At 41.2% G+C, this 20,608-nt stretch overlaps 1 protein-coding gene across 2 annotated transcripts; it reads right to left on the reverse strand.

Moving 5' to 3' along the window:
• Nucleotides 1–441: 441 nt before the first annotated feature.
• On the reverse strand, nucleotides 442–16,023 carry six6a (SIX homeobox 6a). 2 transcript variants are annotated; one of them, XM_088400902.1, is made up of 3 exons: nucleotides 15,905–16,023; nucleotides 2,093–2,635; nucleotides 442–1,533 (listed from the first exon to the last, which is right to left on the reverse strand). In XM_088400902.1, the coding sequence occupies exons 1-3, from the start codon at nucleotides 15,985–15,987 to the stop codon at nucleotides 1,368–1,370; spliced, it is 792 nt and encodes a 263-aa protein (XP_088257028.1). In that variant the 5' UTR covers nucleotides 15,988–16,023; the 3' UTR covers nucleotides 442–1,367. The 2 variants fall into 2 exon arrangements, with proteins under 2 accessions (XP_088257028.1, XP_088257029.1); XM_088400903.1 differs by lacking the exon at nucleotides 15,905–16,023 and having other exon boundaries at nucleotides 445–1,533; nucleotides 2,093–3,053.
• Nucleotides 16,024–20,608: the final 4,585 nt, after the last annotated feature.

Raw genomic sequence — 20,608 nt, forward strand, 5'->3', positions numbered from 1 at the left:
GACAATATAAATGCGCTCGTGCATCGTCTCTTTTTTTCTATATTAATAGTATGAAAAAATCTTCCAAAGGACACTGTTGACGATTAAGACAAATGTTGGTTAAATAGATGGAAACGCAGCAGTTCCTTATTAGAGCTGGGGGGAGGGGCATTTGTTTTCTTTTGCGGTAAAAAAAAAAAGCATGAAAAAACATTCCGCATGTTAATGGACCAATATTTATAAAATCACAGGCGGATTATTCTTTTATATTATTATGAATTATTATTATTGTTATTACACCACAATTATTATCAATATTATTATATTATTATTGGGGCAAAGTTATAAATTTCAGAAATAAACTATGCACATTTTATTTACATCAGCCATTTTGACATGAAACCCCAAATTGAAATAATCATTAACCACAGAACATTTGTGACATTACACATTTCCCAGATAAGAATTTTGTAAATATTCGAAGACATTTTACGTCAATAGAAGTTGTTTTTTTCTTCTTCTAGGGTAATTTTGCAAGAAAGCATGCAATGACTATCCAAGAAGACAACGGCGAGTGCTCGTCCATGCGCGCAATGCAAGGCTTGTGCACGTCGACAATCTGCCGTGTTTTCATGTGCATGATGCTCTCTCCCCGCGCATCATCCGGGTTAGTGAGCCGGCCTCTCGCTGACCTCTCGCTGTCACCCTGCATTACACGACGCCCAGCATGATGGTCAATTAAGGCTCGCTGTGAAATGTGTCAGGGTGGACAGATAGAGCCAGCCATCAAGACATGAATTTAAGCAATTTCCCTTTTTATATTTCGTCTTTTCAAACACCAATCACAAAAAAAATGATCTCTCTCGATCCACAATTATTTTATTAAGTTACTTGTTCCCTTTGACTTAAAATACATTGTCACTAAAGCGCGCATGCTCAACAGGTCCACCTGTGCACAAGGTAAAGTATTAAAAAACACCAAGCGAATGAAGATGAAATCCAAAAAGACAGAGCAGATGCGTTTAAATAGGCAAATAAACATTATTTATAAAACTTTTGAAAGAAACGTAAAAATAGCACAGTTCTTTCTCAACATGAAATACGGTAGGTTATAGGCGCTCTCTATACTTTCTCTTTTTTATCCTTCTCAATGGGGGAGTTATCAGTCTTCCAAGGGTCAAATGCAAATAAAAGTATAGAGGCCTCACAGATCCTTGCATGGTTTTGGCAGGCGTCTGATATCCATGTCTACATGTGTATGTGCGTGTTTGCATGTATGTGTGTGTAACGCAACGCAGGCACTATGAGTCGTTGTATTCGATTGTCTTTCACTCGTTCATCGCCCCTTTTCGCTGCTTCCATTCATCAAGAGTTGAGCCGCAGAGCTCTCAGATGTCACATTCACTGTCGCTGGAGGTGATGGAGATGGCCGAGGCCGCCGCTTTGCTGGACAGGGTTGCCTCCGGACTGGAAGCGTTGCCCAGACGGTCCACGGTGCCGTCCTCGTCGGCCAGGGAGCGAACAGAGCCCCCGGACAAGACCTGCTGTTGAAGCCTGGACAAGAGGACATGGCGTCACAAAGAACGACAACCCTGTAGCAATCACGATTGCAGTGGCAAACACAAATCCATATTTTTCCTCTTCTAAAAAATAGATATATATATAATAGCATTTTTATTTAAGTGTAGTAATAAGTCAACAAAATGACATCATATACAAAACAAATCATTTCAATGTTTATGTCATCCATCTATCATGAATTAATTCGCAGTAACACGAATTAAAAAAAATGTACCAGACTAATGTTGTATTCTACTAAGATAAGATATATAGCTATTAATCATTACTGTAACAAATGCTGTGGTTACATTAACCGCTCAGATTTTTTTACCAGAATCAAGAATAAAATCATTTTTCCGTGGTGATGTTGGAATAGTACATTCTTTTGCGCGTCATTTAAAATGAGCAACGTTATTTTGGGATCTTGTAGACTACCCGAATATGAAATAAATACAAATTTCTGTCCTAATTAAATAGTGCTGGTGGTAAAATTGTGGAAAGTATATAGTAATATTTAACGGAAAGACAAAACAAGTAAAATGCTCGTTCTTACCTGTTTTTGGCAGCCGCAGCTCTGTCTCTTTGTCTTCGGTTTTTGAACCAGTTTCCTACTTGTGTGGGTGTAAGTCCGGTAGCCTGTGCAAGCTCCCGTTTTTTACTGGGATTCGGGTAGGGGTCCTGCAAGTACCATTCTCGTAACAAATGCCGGGTCCTCTCCTTGAAGCAGTGGGTTTTCTGCTCGCCATCCCAAATGGTTCTAGGCAGCGGGAACTTCTTCCGCACCCTGTATTTGTCCACCGGCCCCAGCGGGCGTCCGCGCAGCTTCTCGGCCTCCTGGTAGTGCGCTTCCAGCCACAGCGCCTGCAGCTTGCTGTGCGACTCCTTGGTGAACTTGTTGTTCTCCAGGATATGGTAGAGTTCGCGAAAATTGCCCGTGTGGAAGGCGACCACGGCCCGGGCTCGCAGCACCGACTCGTTCTTGTTGAGCACCTCGCAGGCCGCCGGGGCGACGGGCAACGACCACAGGAAGCGGCCGAGGCGGCCCACGTCGCCGCTCTCCTCCAGAGTCTCGCACACCCCGGCGACCTGCTGGGGGCTGAAATTCAAGATAGGCAGCTGAAACATGGAGGCTTCTCCTGAGTCTGCCCCTCCGTGCTCCTCTCTCTCCTCCACGTCGTCTCCGTCGGCTTCTTGACGCGCGCCAAGGCAATCCGCGAGACGCGCGCCCGCACGCACGCACACACAAGGCAATCCCCAAAGTTGAAGCGAGCCGAGGGAGATGCGGATCGATGTCGCCGGAAAGGTGGGGGCAACCTAACGCACCATTGCTTTGGCTAAACTTAGCGGGCGAAGGGATCGGAAGGACCGGAGAAGGAATGACGGCGCAGCGATGTATTTATCAAGGTGGGCTGGGATTCAAAGTAGGAGAGGATTCGAGCCGGAGCAGAGGTGTATTTTTTTTAAAGGGGGAGAAAAAGACAGTCAAGCCCCTCTGATGATTTCCTATTGGACTTGGCAGATTGGCTGGCCGGTTGCCATGGCTGCACGTCAATCACTGTCAAGTTGGCCCAATCGGGCGCGATGTACATCTCAGCGCCTCCCTTTTCAAAACATAATATATAAACATTTTGACCTTTTTGCCGGGCGTCCGTAGTCGTTTCGTATCGCGGTTTCCAAACAAGCGCTTTGTACGGTGGGCTTGTTTTGACAACAAAAACGACACTTCCATCCACAACAGTGCGCCTTTACGTCAGGTGCTCCAAAATAGAGAATAATCATAAAATCTAATTTACTGCCCTATTTACGACGTGCATCTATCACTTTAAAGAAATAAAGGTTACAGTTGAAAATGTGCGCTTTTTTTTTTTTGGGCATTGATATGCGACACTAGAATGCATCTTTCGGTAAACGTGATGCTACTTTTTAAGTGCAGTAAATGAAGACTGAGAGAGAAGAGCGCGCAAGCGTGTGTGTATATGTACGATGATGATGTCCCTGGCAGGCTTTAGTATCAGCCACACTCCGTTTTGTGCTCAGGCTGATTTAGTAAATAAGAGGGCAGATAGATAGCGCAGATGGTTTGAAGTGTCGGGTCAGATTATTTCATGGCTGGATACAGTAGTAAAGTTCATTCTAACGGAAAGGCCTGATATTATTTTCACAGTGGTGCGCGCACGCACACACACACATACAGAGATGGGCTCGTCCTCGTACGTGTACGCGCATCCACGCTGCGCTGTATCCCCTTCGGGCTCTTTGTGCATGAATTATAGACGCTTGATGAGGGGTTATGAAATGCCTTCTGCACAGGAAGCTGTTCATTCTCTTGCTGGTTTACTGCAGACGCGTCGTCTTGGGTTAAAAAGTAAAAAGCGTGCAGTTCAAGAAGCTCACAATTTGCATAAACTGTAAGAAGCGTGCTCCCGTCGACGAACAAATAAAGCCTATTAGGCCGCGTTATTTAAGTCAGACTGCCAACCGGGAGGTTTTGTTGATCAAGGTCAACACATTATCACAGCTGGTAAACAAAGGATAAAACCTCCACGGGATGCTGCAAGGAAGGTATATTGACATGCTGCTCTTCTGAAATATTTAGTTGCCTGTAAATATTTCATCCCCGCAGACTGCCTGTCCCAAACTAAATTTACAAGGACTTATTCGAGGAAGCGCACCATCAATAAAACACCAGGTTGCTTTTGATCCGTTAAACGGAGGGCTGCAAATAACAATTGTAGTCTGTGGCTCCGTGTCTGGTTTATGGACACTTTTTTTTTTTTTTTTTTTTTAATTCAGTCATTCATTCATTTTTGATTCATCGAGATAATTTATACATACACACGTATCCATATATATATATATATATTTATATATATATATATATATATATATATATATATATATATATATATATATATATTAAAAATAGAGCAGAAATTTGATTTTGTATATTTAAAAGTATGTCAATTACAAACGAGTCTGTAATAACGCCATTAGTATTTTGCACTGCACAAAGTTGAAAGAAGTCTGAGTCTAGGCCTATGTCACAGTGAGGCCTCCTGACACCAATATCTCCACACATTACCACAAGACAACAACACAGTGGATCTCATTCAAACATCTTTCTCCCCCTTTGTCTATTTGTTTCATGCATCCTCATCTCAACAGACGCTTGTCTGCACACCAAATGTGATTTACTGCAGCCGCCTTCTATGTTAAATTTCCGAGACAATTGTGTTAAAGTGCTCATTTCTTTGACTAACACTGCGGATATTAAACGGGAAATGATCTAATTTTAATCAAAAGGATAAAACACCACATGTGACTATTTAGCCTACAGTATAATTCCAAATCATTTCGAACACAGACAGAAAGAAATTACTTAACAATAATACTTTAAAATGACATCAAGCCTGAAGTAAAATCTGGTTTTAGCAAAAAAACTACGAGATAGACACTAGCTGATTAGTGTTTCAATACCTCACCCATTATTAAAAAAATATGAGAAATGTATTTTCTGTCACATTAACCAAAAGAACATCTTCTTGAAGTTTTTCATACGAGTCAATAAAGCAAACATTGGCCAAGGCAATAATAAACACAAACTTACGTATTGAGTAAAATACTAAAATAAAGACAAAGGCAAAACCTAAAGAACATAATATCCGTGTCAAGATGAAAGAAATCCTTTTTTTTCTGCCAAATACAAGAATGAATCTTTTTCTAATTGAATTCACGGTATTAAGCTTTAGAGAAGTACTGTGACAGAAACGGTTTTCCCGTGACATGCTCATGACACAAACAGGGTGCTGATATCATGAGACTAAAAGAAGGGGGTGGTGACCACCTCTCACTTATCCCCCAAATGACAATAAGAGACATTTACTTTGTGTCCTCATCATCATTATTCGAATGTAGCTGGGTCATAGCTCGCCCTGGGCAGCAGGAGGGAAGGAGTGGGGAATAGTTCCATGTGAACCGTCTGGAAATGACCCAGATTCCCGAGGATCACTGGAGCAGACGAGACGCTACAAGAGCCTGTCACCAACAGCCATCCTGCCACACTCCCATGCAACCTACAGTACCTTGCTTGCTCTCACCATCTGCCCTGCCCCCACGCCGCCGCCGCCGCCGCCTATAGTCCACAAAGCGTTTACATACACCAAATCTCGTTTTCTTACTTTAAGAGGTTGCAATCTGCAATTGCATTGTGCAATGCGAATATATGCTAAGCGTAGCAAAAAGCAGCCTTCAGGATTTGATTTCTACAGCATTAACTCATCCGCGTGAGATTAACGTTCCAATTAAGATATCATGTCAAGCAATATACCCCCTTAACCTCAACGTGACCCGTGTGTATTTGAAAGTCTGGCTCATGTGTAGAGAATTAACAGTGGCTCTGTGCAAAGGTCGCCTGCTTGTGCCGTGGTGACAGAAGGGTTAAGCTAAAGCTCTCAGAGAGTTGTATTTTCAGAGCCATTTGCCCCCAGGGCGGCACTAGCTCTTGACGCTACGTTTAATCTGTGGATTTGCGGTAACAGAGAAGACTTCTTATCCGCTGACCCGTTGGCCCCTAGTGTATGTAATCCAGCGTCCTTCAGTCACACGGCCCTCTGACACAGATCGAGGGGAGCCAATGGGCCACGGCGGCCAATGTGGAGGGGGAGGGGGGGGGGTGCACATGCCAAAGCCCTGCCCTCCTCATACACGTACCCCTCCCCCAAGCTTTTGTTTTCACATAGCACACAAGAACACTGTCGTTACGGCGCATGTGATTTTTGGCCTCATCTCCGATGAGCCGATTCATGTGGAGGCTATGGAACTCGGCAAATATGATATTGAGCCCAGAATTGAATAATCCGACTGCAGTGCACGTTGACAGCGCTAATCTCAAGAGTTCTTTGACATAACGAGTGTGCGTCAGTCACAAACAAAACAATGTGATGCAAGATTTTGTAGTATCACTGGTAGGGATGTTTGATACCACTTTTTTTTCAGAACGATACTTAGTAATCGCTGATACCGATACCAAGCACCAATACCACTTTTAATACATAAAATTTCCCTCAAAATGACAGATCTGTTTTGAAAAACACATTTATATCCCAATATAGCATTTTTATTAAATTTGCATGAAATTAATGGCTATTTTCTAGTCTTTTAATTTCGGATAATAAACATCATCATATCGGTCAATGTCATGAGGACTGATACCGTAAAAAAAGCCTGGTATCAGCATTATGTTTTTTCCCCTATCTGCATTTCTGCCCTTAAAAATAGTGCATCAATGAATATCCAAGCTTGTAAACAGTAGTTATTATCCAACTGCAAAGCAGCATAAAAGTGCAATACTATACTGAATGTTTCTCATAATCTTTGTTTTCCATTTCCTGCGAGTTGCACTTGCAAGCCAAAGGAAATTCACCTATCGTAAACAAACAATCTAGTGAGATTGAACTGCAAATGTTTTGCAAAAAAGCCATTAGAGATACACTGAATCTTGCCCTCTTTTTTTTTTTTTTTTTTTTTAAAGGGTGGGTGCATTTACAGAGTATGTTATAGAGTGCAAGTAATTATTACATCCATTCCAATCTTGAATGCAGTCAATTTCTGGCCAGAGAGTGGCTAAATGAAACTGGTGATGGTGGGTGGGAGGGGGGAGCGAGGGAGCGGACACATTAGACAACACTGTCATATATTACCCGTATTTGTGAGTGGCATATAGCGCAGAGAAAGTTAATGAACATAAACAGCGCCTATACAACTTGCACAACAAGTGCAATTGTATGCGAAAGGCAATGTTTGGCTGTTAGGGCTAAAATGCCAAGCTGGTCATTTAGAGAAATAAATCCACTGTTGCACTCAGCTATGGACAGAAAACGGCAAATTGGAGCTACAGCAAAAATATGTAGCTTTTATCTGGCAGAGCATACAGAAAAGAAAAATCCTGGGGCAGATTTTTCTTTTCAATTCCTGCCTCATTTTTGTGCCGTAGTGAACCGCGAGCCCTGAGCTCTGTTTTTTCAACATCCTAAAGTTTGGCGGTTGAACTCACACAAGAGTTACTCTGCAAAAACAAGAACACCTTTCCAGTCAACATGCTGCCCCGTGGGGCAGTTTTATAGAAGTCAAACAAGGGGGTTGATTGAATGCTCCCTATAAAGCCACCCACACTCTCTCAGTCTCTTTTATTCACCGCTACAGAGAGCACAAGGTCTCTCCCAAAAACACAAGTCCAAATCATTTAAAAGAAAATATATGACAATCCGAAGGCCCGCTTTGATAAAAGTTCAAAAGACCAGGCCCAACGCATTTCTGTGCAGCGGAAAAGCTCCGATAAAATAAAACAGAAAAATCCGAGGCCAAGTCAGAGGATCTTGACAACACTGGAAGGTGACAGGAGTCAAAACTCATCACAGTCAGGAGGTCCTCTGGCGCCGGGTAGCTACACCATGCGTGAGTCGGGGCACAGGTCACAACGCCACAGCCGTGCCACCCGGGCCTCACCTCCACTTCACATTGTCTACAGCGTGTGCCTCCTCTTATTTACTACCAGCGCATACACATATACACACAGGGCTGTCAATAAATGTCTCTTCTGACAGACTTGCTCTTTTGTCTGCTATGTAGTAGCGCTTTCTTCTATGACCTTTACACACAGTCTCTTTAGCATGACTTGTAAGTGAGGATCTATAAAAACAGAATAGCGGCAGTAATATTAGCTCTATTTTGAACATATCTCACTCGCTGGGTTTATTTGATAAATCTGCTGCTATGTACTTTCCTAATTAAGTCCTGAACTTCAGGCACGAAAAAAGAAACGGGAGCAAGTTTCCGCTCGCAGAGAATGAATCATAAAGTGTGTCATATTATGGTGATGTCATACTACTTGATAATAAATACTAAATTGGGCGCAGCGTAATACCCTTGTCACTCTCAGGACGGTAATTGGGTCTTGCGAGTCGATTTGTTCCCATCAAACTTAATTGTAACTTTGTTTTATTAGTGCCGAAGTGCGTCGATCTAAAATTGCACTCAGTGTTATTGTCGATCTTCATTTCCTTTGCATGAGCTTGCTTTCAAATTATATCTGTTCATTTAGTTTCAAACTGGAACAGCACAAGGAAGTGGAAATATACTTGAAAAAAAACACCAAATTAAACACAACTACATTTTATATAGTTATATTTAACAGGTCATCGGCGATCAACAGTGAACATGAATAAATAAAGTAGAATTTGGATTAAACCTGGTTGACATTTATTTCATGTTGGAATAATATGATCAAAAAAATCCGAACCCTCCACTTAATCAAAAGTGCAACTCGGGATGGCGAGTTGTTTGCACTGGAGGCCAGCGAGAGTCCGACAGAGTGTCAGCTGTGCTTTATTGATGGCTTATGTCAAATGCCACTCTGACAGAGCTCATTAGGATGAAGAGAGCTGTCTAGGTACGGGCAGGAGAAGGCAGAGCTGCAGCACGTATAGCTCACCACCCGACCTGGAGGCTGATGCGTGTGACAGCGTATAGCTGACAGGGCTATCTGCGAGCAGGGCGAGGGAGGGCGCCGAGCGTATACGCTCGCTCGTGTCATTGCTCGAGTTACGCCATGTCACTGAGCAGGTCCCTGCTTGATGCCGCGACTCCAAAGCACAAGTGACAGGCTGAGAGTCATCTCGCTTTCGCCACTAACACATCTTCAAATATTTATCCGGGCTTCGCAGTGTACTGCATGGCATCAGCAGTCTTGCGCGATGAGACTTTGGAGACCTTGAGAAGATGAGTCAGATGATCTCCTCTCTTTGTCGCTACGTGGCGACTCACCATGGATTCTTAAGAAACTCATATCGAGTTTCATCTCAGCGTGACCCTCGCGAAAGGCTTCGTTTTTCCCGTCATGGTTCTCAACCAAATACCAGCGACTGAATCTAATCGTGCTCCAAATAGCCCAACTCCTACGACGTGCTATGACCGGCGGCATAGATGATGAGCTCAGACTGTTATGTGACATCTTAATATACTGATTAAAAATGCATGTTCGGAGGGTGAGCGGGGGGCTGCTCTGGGTCCTCCTGCCAGGGAAGATTAAATCATTGGATGTGCTGAGGATTGGGGTCAGTGTAAATGAGCAAGCTGTACGACACCTGAGTGCAGGATTTCTACAGGCAATGTAAAAACGCATCTCAGTTAAAAGGAAGTTGGGATCAATAATTTTCATTTACGGTTTTCATCCAGGCCTGCAGCAGGGATGTTGCTATGTGCTGATATTAAAATCAGACCAGGCAGAATTTCCCCCAATAAATATAACTTTCAAGCCAGAAAAAGGCTGAAATTGGTCGCTACAAAAATATTAGGCAAGAATGTATCAAAAGAGATTGATAGCAAAAATCACCTCGTGTGCATTCAAGAGTCATTTAAATCCTGCCAAAGACTTTGTAACACTTAAAGCAGAGGATGAGACTGCGTTAATACCGTCTTATCTCGGCAGCCGTATGGAAGCCAGCCAACGTGATGTGGCAGTGGACCCAATCAGCTCACATACAAGGAACTTGATTCTCGGGCCTCTGTTTTCTTGGTGTGTTGCACAAAGCAGCTCGCAGCTCTTTGCTTTTATGTTCAATGCAGAGAGAGGCATGCGGAAAGTCTCGCTGGAATTCGTGTAGCATTTACAGGAAAAGGAACTGCAAGATTTTCACTTGTGGATGATGCAAAGTTAGCCACTGTGAAATGGCACTTGGACAGTTTTGTTCATAACTTGCAGCATTCTCAAGAGGGAGTGTTTTTTGTCTTTACATTCAGAGGGCAACCACATTCCTAGCACAGTATTTATTCTTTTTCGTCTCTTGTGTCTACTTGGCATCTTATCGACATACTTTTGCACAGTGCCCCCTAGTGTTCAGAAACACCACAAAACTGAAATGCCTTGCGTTACAGGTTACATTTAGGTCAAATGTGGGACACGATAAACGAAAAGTTCAACGGCAGAACAATGAAGAATAATTGCTTACAGGATCTAATTGTCAAATAGGAGGATTTTGTAGTGGCAAATACTCAAACGAAATTAATTGTAATTGTACTCGGCCTAAAAAAAAGTGGTCTGTGGATCTCCCTTCAATCTGTTTATTTATTTATTATTTCATTCAAGTATTTATTTATTTATTTATTTATCAATTATTTATTTATTTAGTTATTTCTTTAGTTATTTTTCCAATTATTTATTTATTTATTCATTCTGAACAAAAATTACTGTCAAATGAATTTTCGTGTATAGAACTGGGCAGCAAGATCCGCAGCACTCAAAAGAAACGAAGCAATACCGAGTCCAAATAAATTACTGTCTGCAAGGCCATCATGTTCACTTTAAATGAAGTAATATGAATATGTCCAGAGTGCATCTCAGCAAACCACGACACACATCGCTTCATTCACTATCCATGCTATAGCATAACAGTCTATTTATGAAACGTAAAGCAAAAATTGTATTTGCAATCATTTATAGGTTTCATACGGGAATAGAGAATATTGTAAACAGTATCTTTCTTCTTTTTGTGCCTGGCTGAAGGACCATTTGCAATCTTGCAAATGCTTTTAGAAACATGGCCTTGCACTGAATAATACGTCTTTACAGAGGGCAGGGGAATTTTTCTCAGGGCACAGGTGTGCCCTGATATTCTCATAAGCCAGAGGCAGCACAAAGGAGTAAAGATGCTTCCTTGGTGAAAAGGATTAGAGCAGCACAAGGTGGGGATTCAAATCAACAATGGATTTTTCATCGGGGTGGATGTGGTTTTGACCTTCAGGCACGGCTTCAAATAGGAGCGACACCAAGCCTGAATTTCTATTGGATTTTCGGGCAAGCTCACACTATTAGGCGGCGCAAGACCAAAGCGAAATAAAGGTCTCATTGTGAAACTCGCAGAGGTGAGAGTTGCAAGTAATAAGGAAGTCTCATACGCTGCATATTGGTTGCCACATTATAGTTTGCTTTCACCGAGAGACGTGATCTGCCGACTGATACCTAGAAAGGATGATAATAATATAAGCAGTATGTACATGTATCTGCGTGCGAACAATGGACTCACAATAGTATTAATGCTGAGGAGATAAAGGCGAGACGATTGAACAGAAACAACAAAATTAAATATATATATACATACACACAATGTCATTTAAAAAAAAAAAAAAAAAACTTTGCAGCAGCAGCGCTTATAAGAGAATGGGGGTTAACATAAATCCTGGCTGACCTTGTGTGTCACTTAAAAGCCTCAGGAAAAGACTTTTTTTTTTCTTTTTTTGCTGATAGCACAGGGTGTCGGCATGACACTAATGTCTGATGTCAGATGTGATGCTAACCAGTATATCACATAAAGTAAAGGTAATGCACCTTTATTTTGCTCATGGAAGCATTTTTTTTCCTCCTCGATATTACTTAGCCAGAAGATTTCTAAAGTTAGACAACGTGAGTAGTTTCCGTTTTGTTTGTATTTTTAACGTGAATTTCATCAGGTCGAGAGTGTTTGTGTTATCTCGAGGAGGGTGGCAAAAAAAAAAAGGAAAAAGGGAAACAGACAAGGCGTGCCAAGCTCTACAAAGTGGCATCCTGCAGTTGTGTGTCAGTCACCTAGCAACAAGTCGTCCCCATCGCTTAGCCTCCGCTTCCCCGTCTCCCGCTGTGCTCGCTAATTCAACAAATCTGCTCCCAATGTACGGCTGCTCTTGGAACAAAACGCATTCTGTGCTGGGGGCTAAGGATGTGGGCCTCCGCTGAACACGCCACTCAGCTGCCCATTGACCACCGGGTCCTTTCTCTGCACACACTAAGGAGCCCGGGACAAAGACCCTGAAAGCAGGGGCAGTTCCACAGAGAAAACATTTGCTTGTAATTGTGTTTGACTGCATAATGAAAATGATGTTCTTTTTTAATTTGGGCTTGTTAAGGCCACACTATTTTCCCCCTGGTCACCTGATTATTGTAAAGAAGCAACCCCTCACTTGCCCCGTGGGCCACTAAGGGGGGAAATATTGAAAATGGCCCAAAAGACCGACGCTCTCTTTACTTAAACCCCTCTTGTGTTTCAAGTGTTCTCTGGCAAAAACATAAATATGTCGTCCCTGTTCATTACAGGATGGGCGAGTGTGTTAGAATTAGTTTTCCTTTCTTTCTCTGCTGGAAAGTATAATGACAGCCAGGCAAACACATCCACAAAATGGGAGAGCTGCCATGCGTGCCCCGAGTTGGGAAGCATTGGGAGGGTGAGCATTCCTGGTGCTACTTCAGTCAAACAGACCATTAGTGGGAGCAACGGGCTAGCACCCAAAAGAGTACCTCAATGGGCGCCCATTTGCTTTCAGAGATTACTTGCATTTTTTAGACATTTATTTCTGTTTTATGAACGTCTATGTGCTGCATTCATTCAGTTTGGTCTCTCTGTAATGCATTCAGGAGATGGGCAAACTGCGCAACGGGAAATCTTAACTACCGCTGAAAACTGTTTGTCTCTCCTTTTGTATCTTTCCTGAACTTTTGCTAATCTCCCTGCAATGCCTACAAATCTCGTGTGGCGAAAAGCTGGCGTCTCTTTTGAATTCTCCAAGGCTTTTTTGTCACGCTCCCTATGGATTGCTATTCACGGGCTTTAATTGCTTGAAGTCAGGGTACGCGGTTCTCGTCGTGAAGCTCGCGGACAAAGCACCAGTCTGCCGAGAGGTCGCAGGTGAGAGGACAGAGGGCAGACATCAGCCCACTGATATTCAGGCGCATTCACGCTTGGAGGCCCGATTAAGTCGGCTTGTGTGCCCCTGACCATCAGTGGTGGCCTCTCATGCTGGCAACACGAATGATCTCTGCTCATGTTTTAGAAATATGCCTGTATTTAAAGCTGAATACTGTATACATAGATCCGTATTTGCACACCACTATTCCTCCAAGGCATATATTATAATGCCTCAAAGTGGATACAAAGGTTAATTGCCATCTAGTGGAAGAGCATTTAATTGTTCCGCCGGTCACTGTACGTCGCTGGCTTGTGGATAGTAAAAATGGAATTTTCTCAAGAGCAGAGGCTCAAATATGCAAGTAGTTAATTTTAGGTCTTGTTGAATCTTTATTTTGTATTGTAGTCAATAAATATTCTCTAAATCCTTCTGAAACATAGTGGCAGGGTCATTATGATTTGCACGATCTAATGAGATCCAATGTAGGTCATTCAATCAGGTTTAAAAAAAATGATGCCTTCACAAAGAGAATACTGTTGAATTTGGAATAAAACCCAAGTAGTCATTTATTGAGCAGTGCAGGACTGCTCTAGCTGTCTCGATTATTGTGGTCTCATAATTACGTGGAGCTGCCAATATCGAGTAAAATATTTTTTTTACTGGCAAATTTGTTCCAACGTACTTGGGTGTGCGTTTCAAATAGTTCAGAATGAGATGTACTTGGAGTTAAATGCTACATGCGTAGCATTTTTACTATAATGCCAGAGGTGCAAGTAAAAAAAAGCTATTTCGTCACGAACCGATTTGCCAGTCAAATTTTTTTCCTCCACATTAGCAGCTCCACGCTACCATAGATAATTGATTGGAATCAGGATATTCGAAAGTCAAATTTGTCGTAATCCTTTCGCTGCGCTGTCATTATAATTGATGTCAAAGGAAAAGGTGAGAGCAGAATTGATCTTTTTGATGGTGTAAAATAGAGCAATTCACTGGCTAATATGTTTATAAAGGTTTCATGTTGGTGGAACAGATTAATTCTTTTCACATTATTATGTATGGGAGACGTTGTTCTAATTACAAAAAAAGTGAGCATTAATAAAATGCAGCCAGTTTCTGAGGTTCCACTATATATCAAGATTCGTGATTAAAACATCTTTTATGATGTGCTGACTCTAAAGAGGTAAGCACATTCAAAATATCAAGATGCATTCAGACTGAAAGAAACGGTTCTACTGAATGCGACGTTAAAGTAGTACATTTTGATTCAATTCCATTTAGAGAGCATTTATAGGTAAAATCAGCACATGAGAATATCTATGCAGCTTGTTTGCAGAATTAAATAACCTAATAAATCAAAGTGCTGATGTTCACTGATGCAAAAAACTCAACACAAAAAAAGCACTCCAAAGTCGGCTAAGTAGAAAACACAACAAAAGCACACTCAATGACTTGACTAATCAATCATTGGTCTGAGAAAAGCTGAAACTTAGGTTTAGCGGCAGTAAAAAGGATCACATTTCTTTTATTAGGTCAACATTGTTGGAATAAGGCAGGTGTAAAAAGGAGGTTTTAATAAGAAGGCTCAGATGGGATTGACTTTAGTCCAAGGATCCCGTCAGGCTGAAGTGGTTCGAAGGCCGGACTAACACACTAATACTCTGGCCACCCGCAAAGACTCACAAAAGAGATTAACAATATTCTCTAGTTCCCTGCTCCATTTATTTGTTTTCTTCAAGTGTCAGCGTGTCATGTGGTCTGGAGGTATCCTCACAACTTTGACCATAAGAAGCTCAACCCTGACACCAATTAGAGAGATTATGTCTTAACATGAGAAGGAGAAAACTATAGGCGTGTGTTATGGTCGTGATTGCTTTCGACAAGGTCATCGAGATCCGTGCAATAGTGCGCGACCTCGGCAGGCAGCTGCTGATTCCACTTTTGGCAAATGCAAGCAACACAATCGCTTAATGGCTTGTACAAAGAACCATTTAACAATACGAAGAACTTCATACTCTGTTCAAAATCATTCTCAAGACGAGAAAGTGCCTTTGCTATTTTGTAGTGTCCTTCAAATGTCTAGTGAGCGTAGGTTATCCCTCGTAGAGCGTCGTCAATGTACACTATCTTGAAAAATAGCTCACAGCCGACCACTACAAAAGCAATTGTATCTCATGATGTATCATGTCGATAGCGAAAAATGATTTTTTGGCCAAGGTTTTGTTTGATTTTTAGCACAAAACAAATTCATGAGCTGTGCCACAAAATTAAGTCTCATTTAATATAATTAAAGAAACATGTCAAGTTACACAAACGGACATAGTGTGTTGCTTGTATTATCAATAAATGCAATAAAAAACAAGTATTTAAAAAAAATCAAGGGCGTGCAAAATACGTTTACAAATGAAATCCACAAACGCCCTTGCAAATGCAGATTTGTGAAGAGTAAAAGTGCAGATCATATTTCAGATGAATTTAATTCCATTTCGAACATAAAGCATTAAGTGCGCAGTAATTGACGACCGATTTGTGACTGACGTCAGTGACGTGCAACATTTTTAACAAGCGTTTCTTTCTATGAAATGATGACACAAATATAACTTAGCTCCGCGTGCAATGTCATCGCTCCACCTGAGTTGAGTTCGGAGTGTCCTACCTGGTTCCGGAAGGCCGGCTGTTGCTGGTCCACTTCCCGTCATGCCTCCTCCCCTTTCCTTTCTCCTTCCTCCCGGCGGCCATTCACGTTAATTGGCAGCAGTTGAACCGTGAGCCGTAAATCAACAAGTGCAGAGTGTATTATCACGAGTGGGACCACCCAGGGAAAGTAGTACTTTGTCTGTACTTTGGCCGCGGACAATGTGAGGATCCTCGAGTGCGCCGCGCTCTGAAAGCCATCAATGAACATTAACAAGCGCAAGTGCTGCTGCCACCCCATACGAGCAAAGGACTTTGCAAATAAATGGAGTACTTTTGGCCATGACAATAAACAGGATGGGGTTAAGGTTGTTTTTTTTTACACAAAATCCTGAGTAAAGTATTTTACACAAACATTAGAACATCCTGACTAACAAACTTAAGTTCTTACTAATAGCGAACAAATTATTGCTTTCCAAATTAATATACATATCGTGCCATTTGACATTCCGTACATTGCAGTGATGAAAATAAATAAATGGAAAAAAAATTCTTCAACTCGTTAAAAAAATATTTCCACCAGGGCACAGATAGCAATGTGGGACTGTTGTATAGAATGAAATCTCACAAAGAGGGCCAATGACTACAAAAATACCAAGGTTAATCTTGATTAAATACCTTTCATGCCACAAAAAGCATATTTAACATAAAACATCAGTCAAAGGGGATCCAGGCTTGATGTTAAAAAAAATTATATAAAATATTGCTGATGGCAAGGCCAAGTATCCCAACTCTTAAATGAAAAGTATCAAAGAGATTAAAGGGAAAAAAATATTATAAAACACAGCACTTAAATGACTTCGTCTGACTTCCCATTACTCTTCTTCCCAATTTAATTCACACTCAATATACATTTCTAAGACGAATGCTTTATCCGAGCCTTCAGCCATCATTGGCTTCGCAACAGTAACCCTGCATGTTTGCCTCCCAGACAAATTGAAAAAGGTTAAAAAAAGAAAAATTGTCAAATAAAGGCAGGCATTAATTAAGCCGTCTTAAGACTGGTGCAGCTGTTGTGAGACTTCCCTCTCCTCTGTCCTGAGTGAGGAAGTCCTTCTGTGGGCTGAATGCCCTCTTGCCAGCGACTTTTTGTCCCTGTTTCTCCAACATCCTTCAGCTGAGGGACAACATATTTCCTCCCCACCTGTTGATGAATTGTGTTGCTGTGTGCAAAACTAGGATGGGGGCAATAGCACCAGTCTTTATGCAAAACACTGGTTTCCTCACATTGGTTTAGCGGTGAATGGACATCACCCAAAAAAGAGGCAGAGAAGCTAGTGGCCAAATTATAGTAATCTTCCCTGTGCAAACAGAAAATGATTGGGAAGGGAAGTCATAGATGTCTTAATGACTGCTGCTTCTAGACGAGAAAAGGCCCTCTTGTTCTATGTGACTGCATGTTGAATGCTGATGAATTCTTTTCCGATGCACGCCACCCTCCATAAATCATGAAGGATAACAATATTTTATTTCTTGTCTATCGGAAACAAAACAGACAATGTGGCATACAAATATGAATTCATCCAGGTTGCCTGTTAAAAAAATGTAAAAAAGCATTTCAGGGTCAAATTTTATTTGTAAGGCAACAAACAAATGTCGGATGAACATTTCATGTACTCAGTGCTTCGTTTTTATTTCTTTTGTGAATGAACCAAACTGCTAACTCGCTGCTTATGCAAATTGCTACGTATTAACGGTGCAATGTTTTAACATCCATCCATCCATCCATCCATCCATCCATCCATCCATCCATCCATCCATCCATCCATCCATCCATCCATCCATCCATCCATCCATCCATCCATCCATCCATCCATCCATCCATCCATCCATCCATCCATCCATCCATCCATCCATCCATCCATCCATCCATCCATCCATCCATCCATCCATCCATCCATCCATCCATCCATCCATCCATCCATCCATCCATCCATCCATCCATCCATCCATCCATCCATCCATCCATCCATCCATCCATCCATCCATCCATCCATCCATCCATCCATCCATCCATCCATCCCTGATTTTCTTTTTAATTCTAAAGGCCTGTTACAACTGAAGGTACATGTGTTTGTTTGTTCAAAGCTTTTCCTGATAATGCCCAAAATAACTTAATTCCTTCCATCAAATACCTTGAGCATTATACTGTCAAAATCAGTGTTTTTTTTGTTTGTTTTTTTTGCATTCCACATTTTCTTTCCTGGCTGTTACTCGAGTGATTTAGTGAAACCAGGCATTAAAACGAAAAATACAATGTGGTCTAAGATTTTTTCATATCAATCAAAAATAATCAATCAAAAATGCGTATACATAAAGTGATGCCTGCAAATGAATAATATTTATATTATCATGTGTTTACACACAACAAAATCTATCTGAGCTTAACCACTCGACAGTTCCCCCTCGTCTCATCCGTTGCTGAAATCACAAGGACTACGACAGTTAAAGTAAAGTGTAAACACGTATACACAGATTGGTTTCAAGGTTTTATATGAGGACACACACACTTGAATAAGATGTTCCCATCAATCCTCTACAGATCAAAACCATCCAACTAAATGGAAAAAAAGGCTTTACGTTACAGCGGGGGTGGAAAGTACCTTTTTATGGATAAGATAGCTATGAAGTATAGTTTGAGTTGAACTCCTACTATAACACAGCATTTATTTAATGGTTCATAATTAATTCATTTAGCAGGTGACATAAAATACATAAACACAAGATAATCTCATGAGAGGGGGGAAATGAATCACGAACAGGAGAAAGATTAATCTAATATATTTGAGTTGCCTGAATTGAAATTACATGATTTTAATAAACGGAAAAAAAATAATATAATGATTCAAGTCTGTCTGGCCTACTAGTTCAAAAGTCTTCATTTGAAGACGTTCTCATTCAAAAAATGAGAACAATAACTTTAGTTTAGTACTGAAGCCAGAATTGAAGGCACTGTTTGGAATATTGATCTGCAGTGGCAAAAAGAGCTGCAAGGCAATTCACTTCACTGGCCACAACATTAGGTACACCTGCACCACAATAGAACTCAACAAAATTACAAAGATGATGCCCATTTTTTTTGATAAAAGAAACAATCTCAGTATAATTTACACTGCTGCAAATTGTAATAATAAACATCAATATATCGACTGGTTTCCTGTCAGTCGCAGCCGGGCACATATGCAAGCCTCAATTCCACCACAGTTGAATTTGATACCATTTTTGCTCATTTCTTTCTGTCTATCCAATTTGTCTGGTTCCAGATTTTTCTGTAACAAATCTGCATGACCAAGCAGCCCATCAGAACAGCTGAGTGAACGCAAGCACACAAATTCACATTCATACCGACAGTGCAGGTGTACGGAAAAGTATGACAGTGAGTATCCTTGAGGGGGAAAAGATAGATACAGGACAATGATGAAATGCTGAATGTCATGGCAGATGTTTAAATGGAAAAAGAAAAAAGATACAGTACAAGGATGAAATGCTGAATGTCGTGGCAGATGTGTAAATGGACCACAGGAAGTGATGGGAATGGATGATTGCGGAACATCCTGATTAGTTGTTGCTGTTTTAGCTGAAACCACGGAAGAAGAGGATGTCGGAATCCTGGGGAGGAGAAGAGCAGGGTGGAGGTGAATTTGAGCGATGGAGATGGTGTCAAGTGGAAGCATGCACGGGCAATGACTCAATCACCACTGGGCCGCATGCTGACACGTTGCAGACATCATGCACACAGTCTGGTCCAAGGGCATCAATGGTGAATGGGCAAGGAGAGCAACACCTTAACACAATCTGAAAATATGAACTCAATTTATTAGCTAATATTTCTTTGCTACCAGGGTCCACACTTCCTAAGCAGAAGTATGACAAAAAAAATTCAATATGAACAAAACATGCGCTCTTAATATATTTCAATTTTCATAATTGAAATTCTTAAACAAATGAAAAAAGATCCAATCTTTAACAAAAGGTTTGACACAATATACAAAATAATCACGTAGTGTCTTTTTTTTTTCAGTGCCGTCTTGCATAAAAATTACAATTCAAGGACGGCACAAGTCTTCCGAACAACAAACCAACAATAAATAAAAGACCTCATTTTGTGCTTTTTTTTTTTTGACAAAAAGCAATCAAAAATAAATCATTTAAATATTATCAAGGTATTACGTTGGTCCTGCGTGTCATTCCAAAGCTACAAAAAGGGTTAGGCCTACTCACATTGTAGCCAGTATAGGGTGGTATACGACTGGGTGCTGGTGCAACTAAGCCATGTTTGCCATCTAGTGGTGAATGGTGATATTACAACTCAAAAACACTGGAACCCCACCACTCCCAGCAGATAGGGATCGAGCAAAAGTGCAAAAATCTACATACAATTGGCGTCCATTAAAATGCACTGAATAATCCAAAACTTTTATTTGTAAACCCAAAAATTGTCATTTTGGTTAGTATTGATGATTTGTGTGATAATGACGCGATAGTAGTGTTAGAGAAAAAGGTTTTGTTAGGTCAATCCCTCCAAGGGTACGAAATGTATGGTCTGCCACTGAGGTGAACATTGTCTATACAAACATAAAAAGATAACTCAAGCGCATCAAGTGTTGAGGCGGTAAAATGAATACAGCAATACAAACAGTATTTCGAAAATTGCAACAGAGCCGTG

This window comes from Syngnathus floridae, chromosome 16 (assembly GCF_059516105.1).
Source record: "Syngnathus floridae isolate MCC-2025c chromosome 16, RoL_Sflo_1.0, whole genome shotgun sequence".
Classification (NCBI taxonomy): domain Eukaryota; kingdom Metazoa; phylum Chordata; class Actinopteri; order Syngnathiformes; family Syngnathidae; genus Syngnathus; species Syngnathus floridae.

What these genes read in the sequence shown, in the direction of transcription:
- six6a (XM_088400902.1), bottom strand. Translation starts at nt 15,987, where the DNA reads ATGGCCGCCGGGAGGAAGGAGAAAGGAAAGGGGAGGAGGCATGACGGG. An exon ending in AGCCGGCCTTCCGGAACCAG is followed by an intron (nt 2,636 to 15,904) that starts GTAGGACACTCC and finishes CTTGAATTTCAG; the next exon opens with CCCCCAGCAGGTCGCCGGGG. An exon ending in GCTGCGGCTGCCAAAAACAG is followed by an intron (nt 1,534 to 2,092) that starts GTAAGAACGAGC and finishes CCTCTTGTCCAG; the next exon opens with GCTTCAACAGCAGGTCTTGT.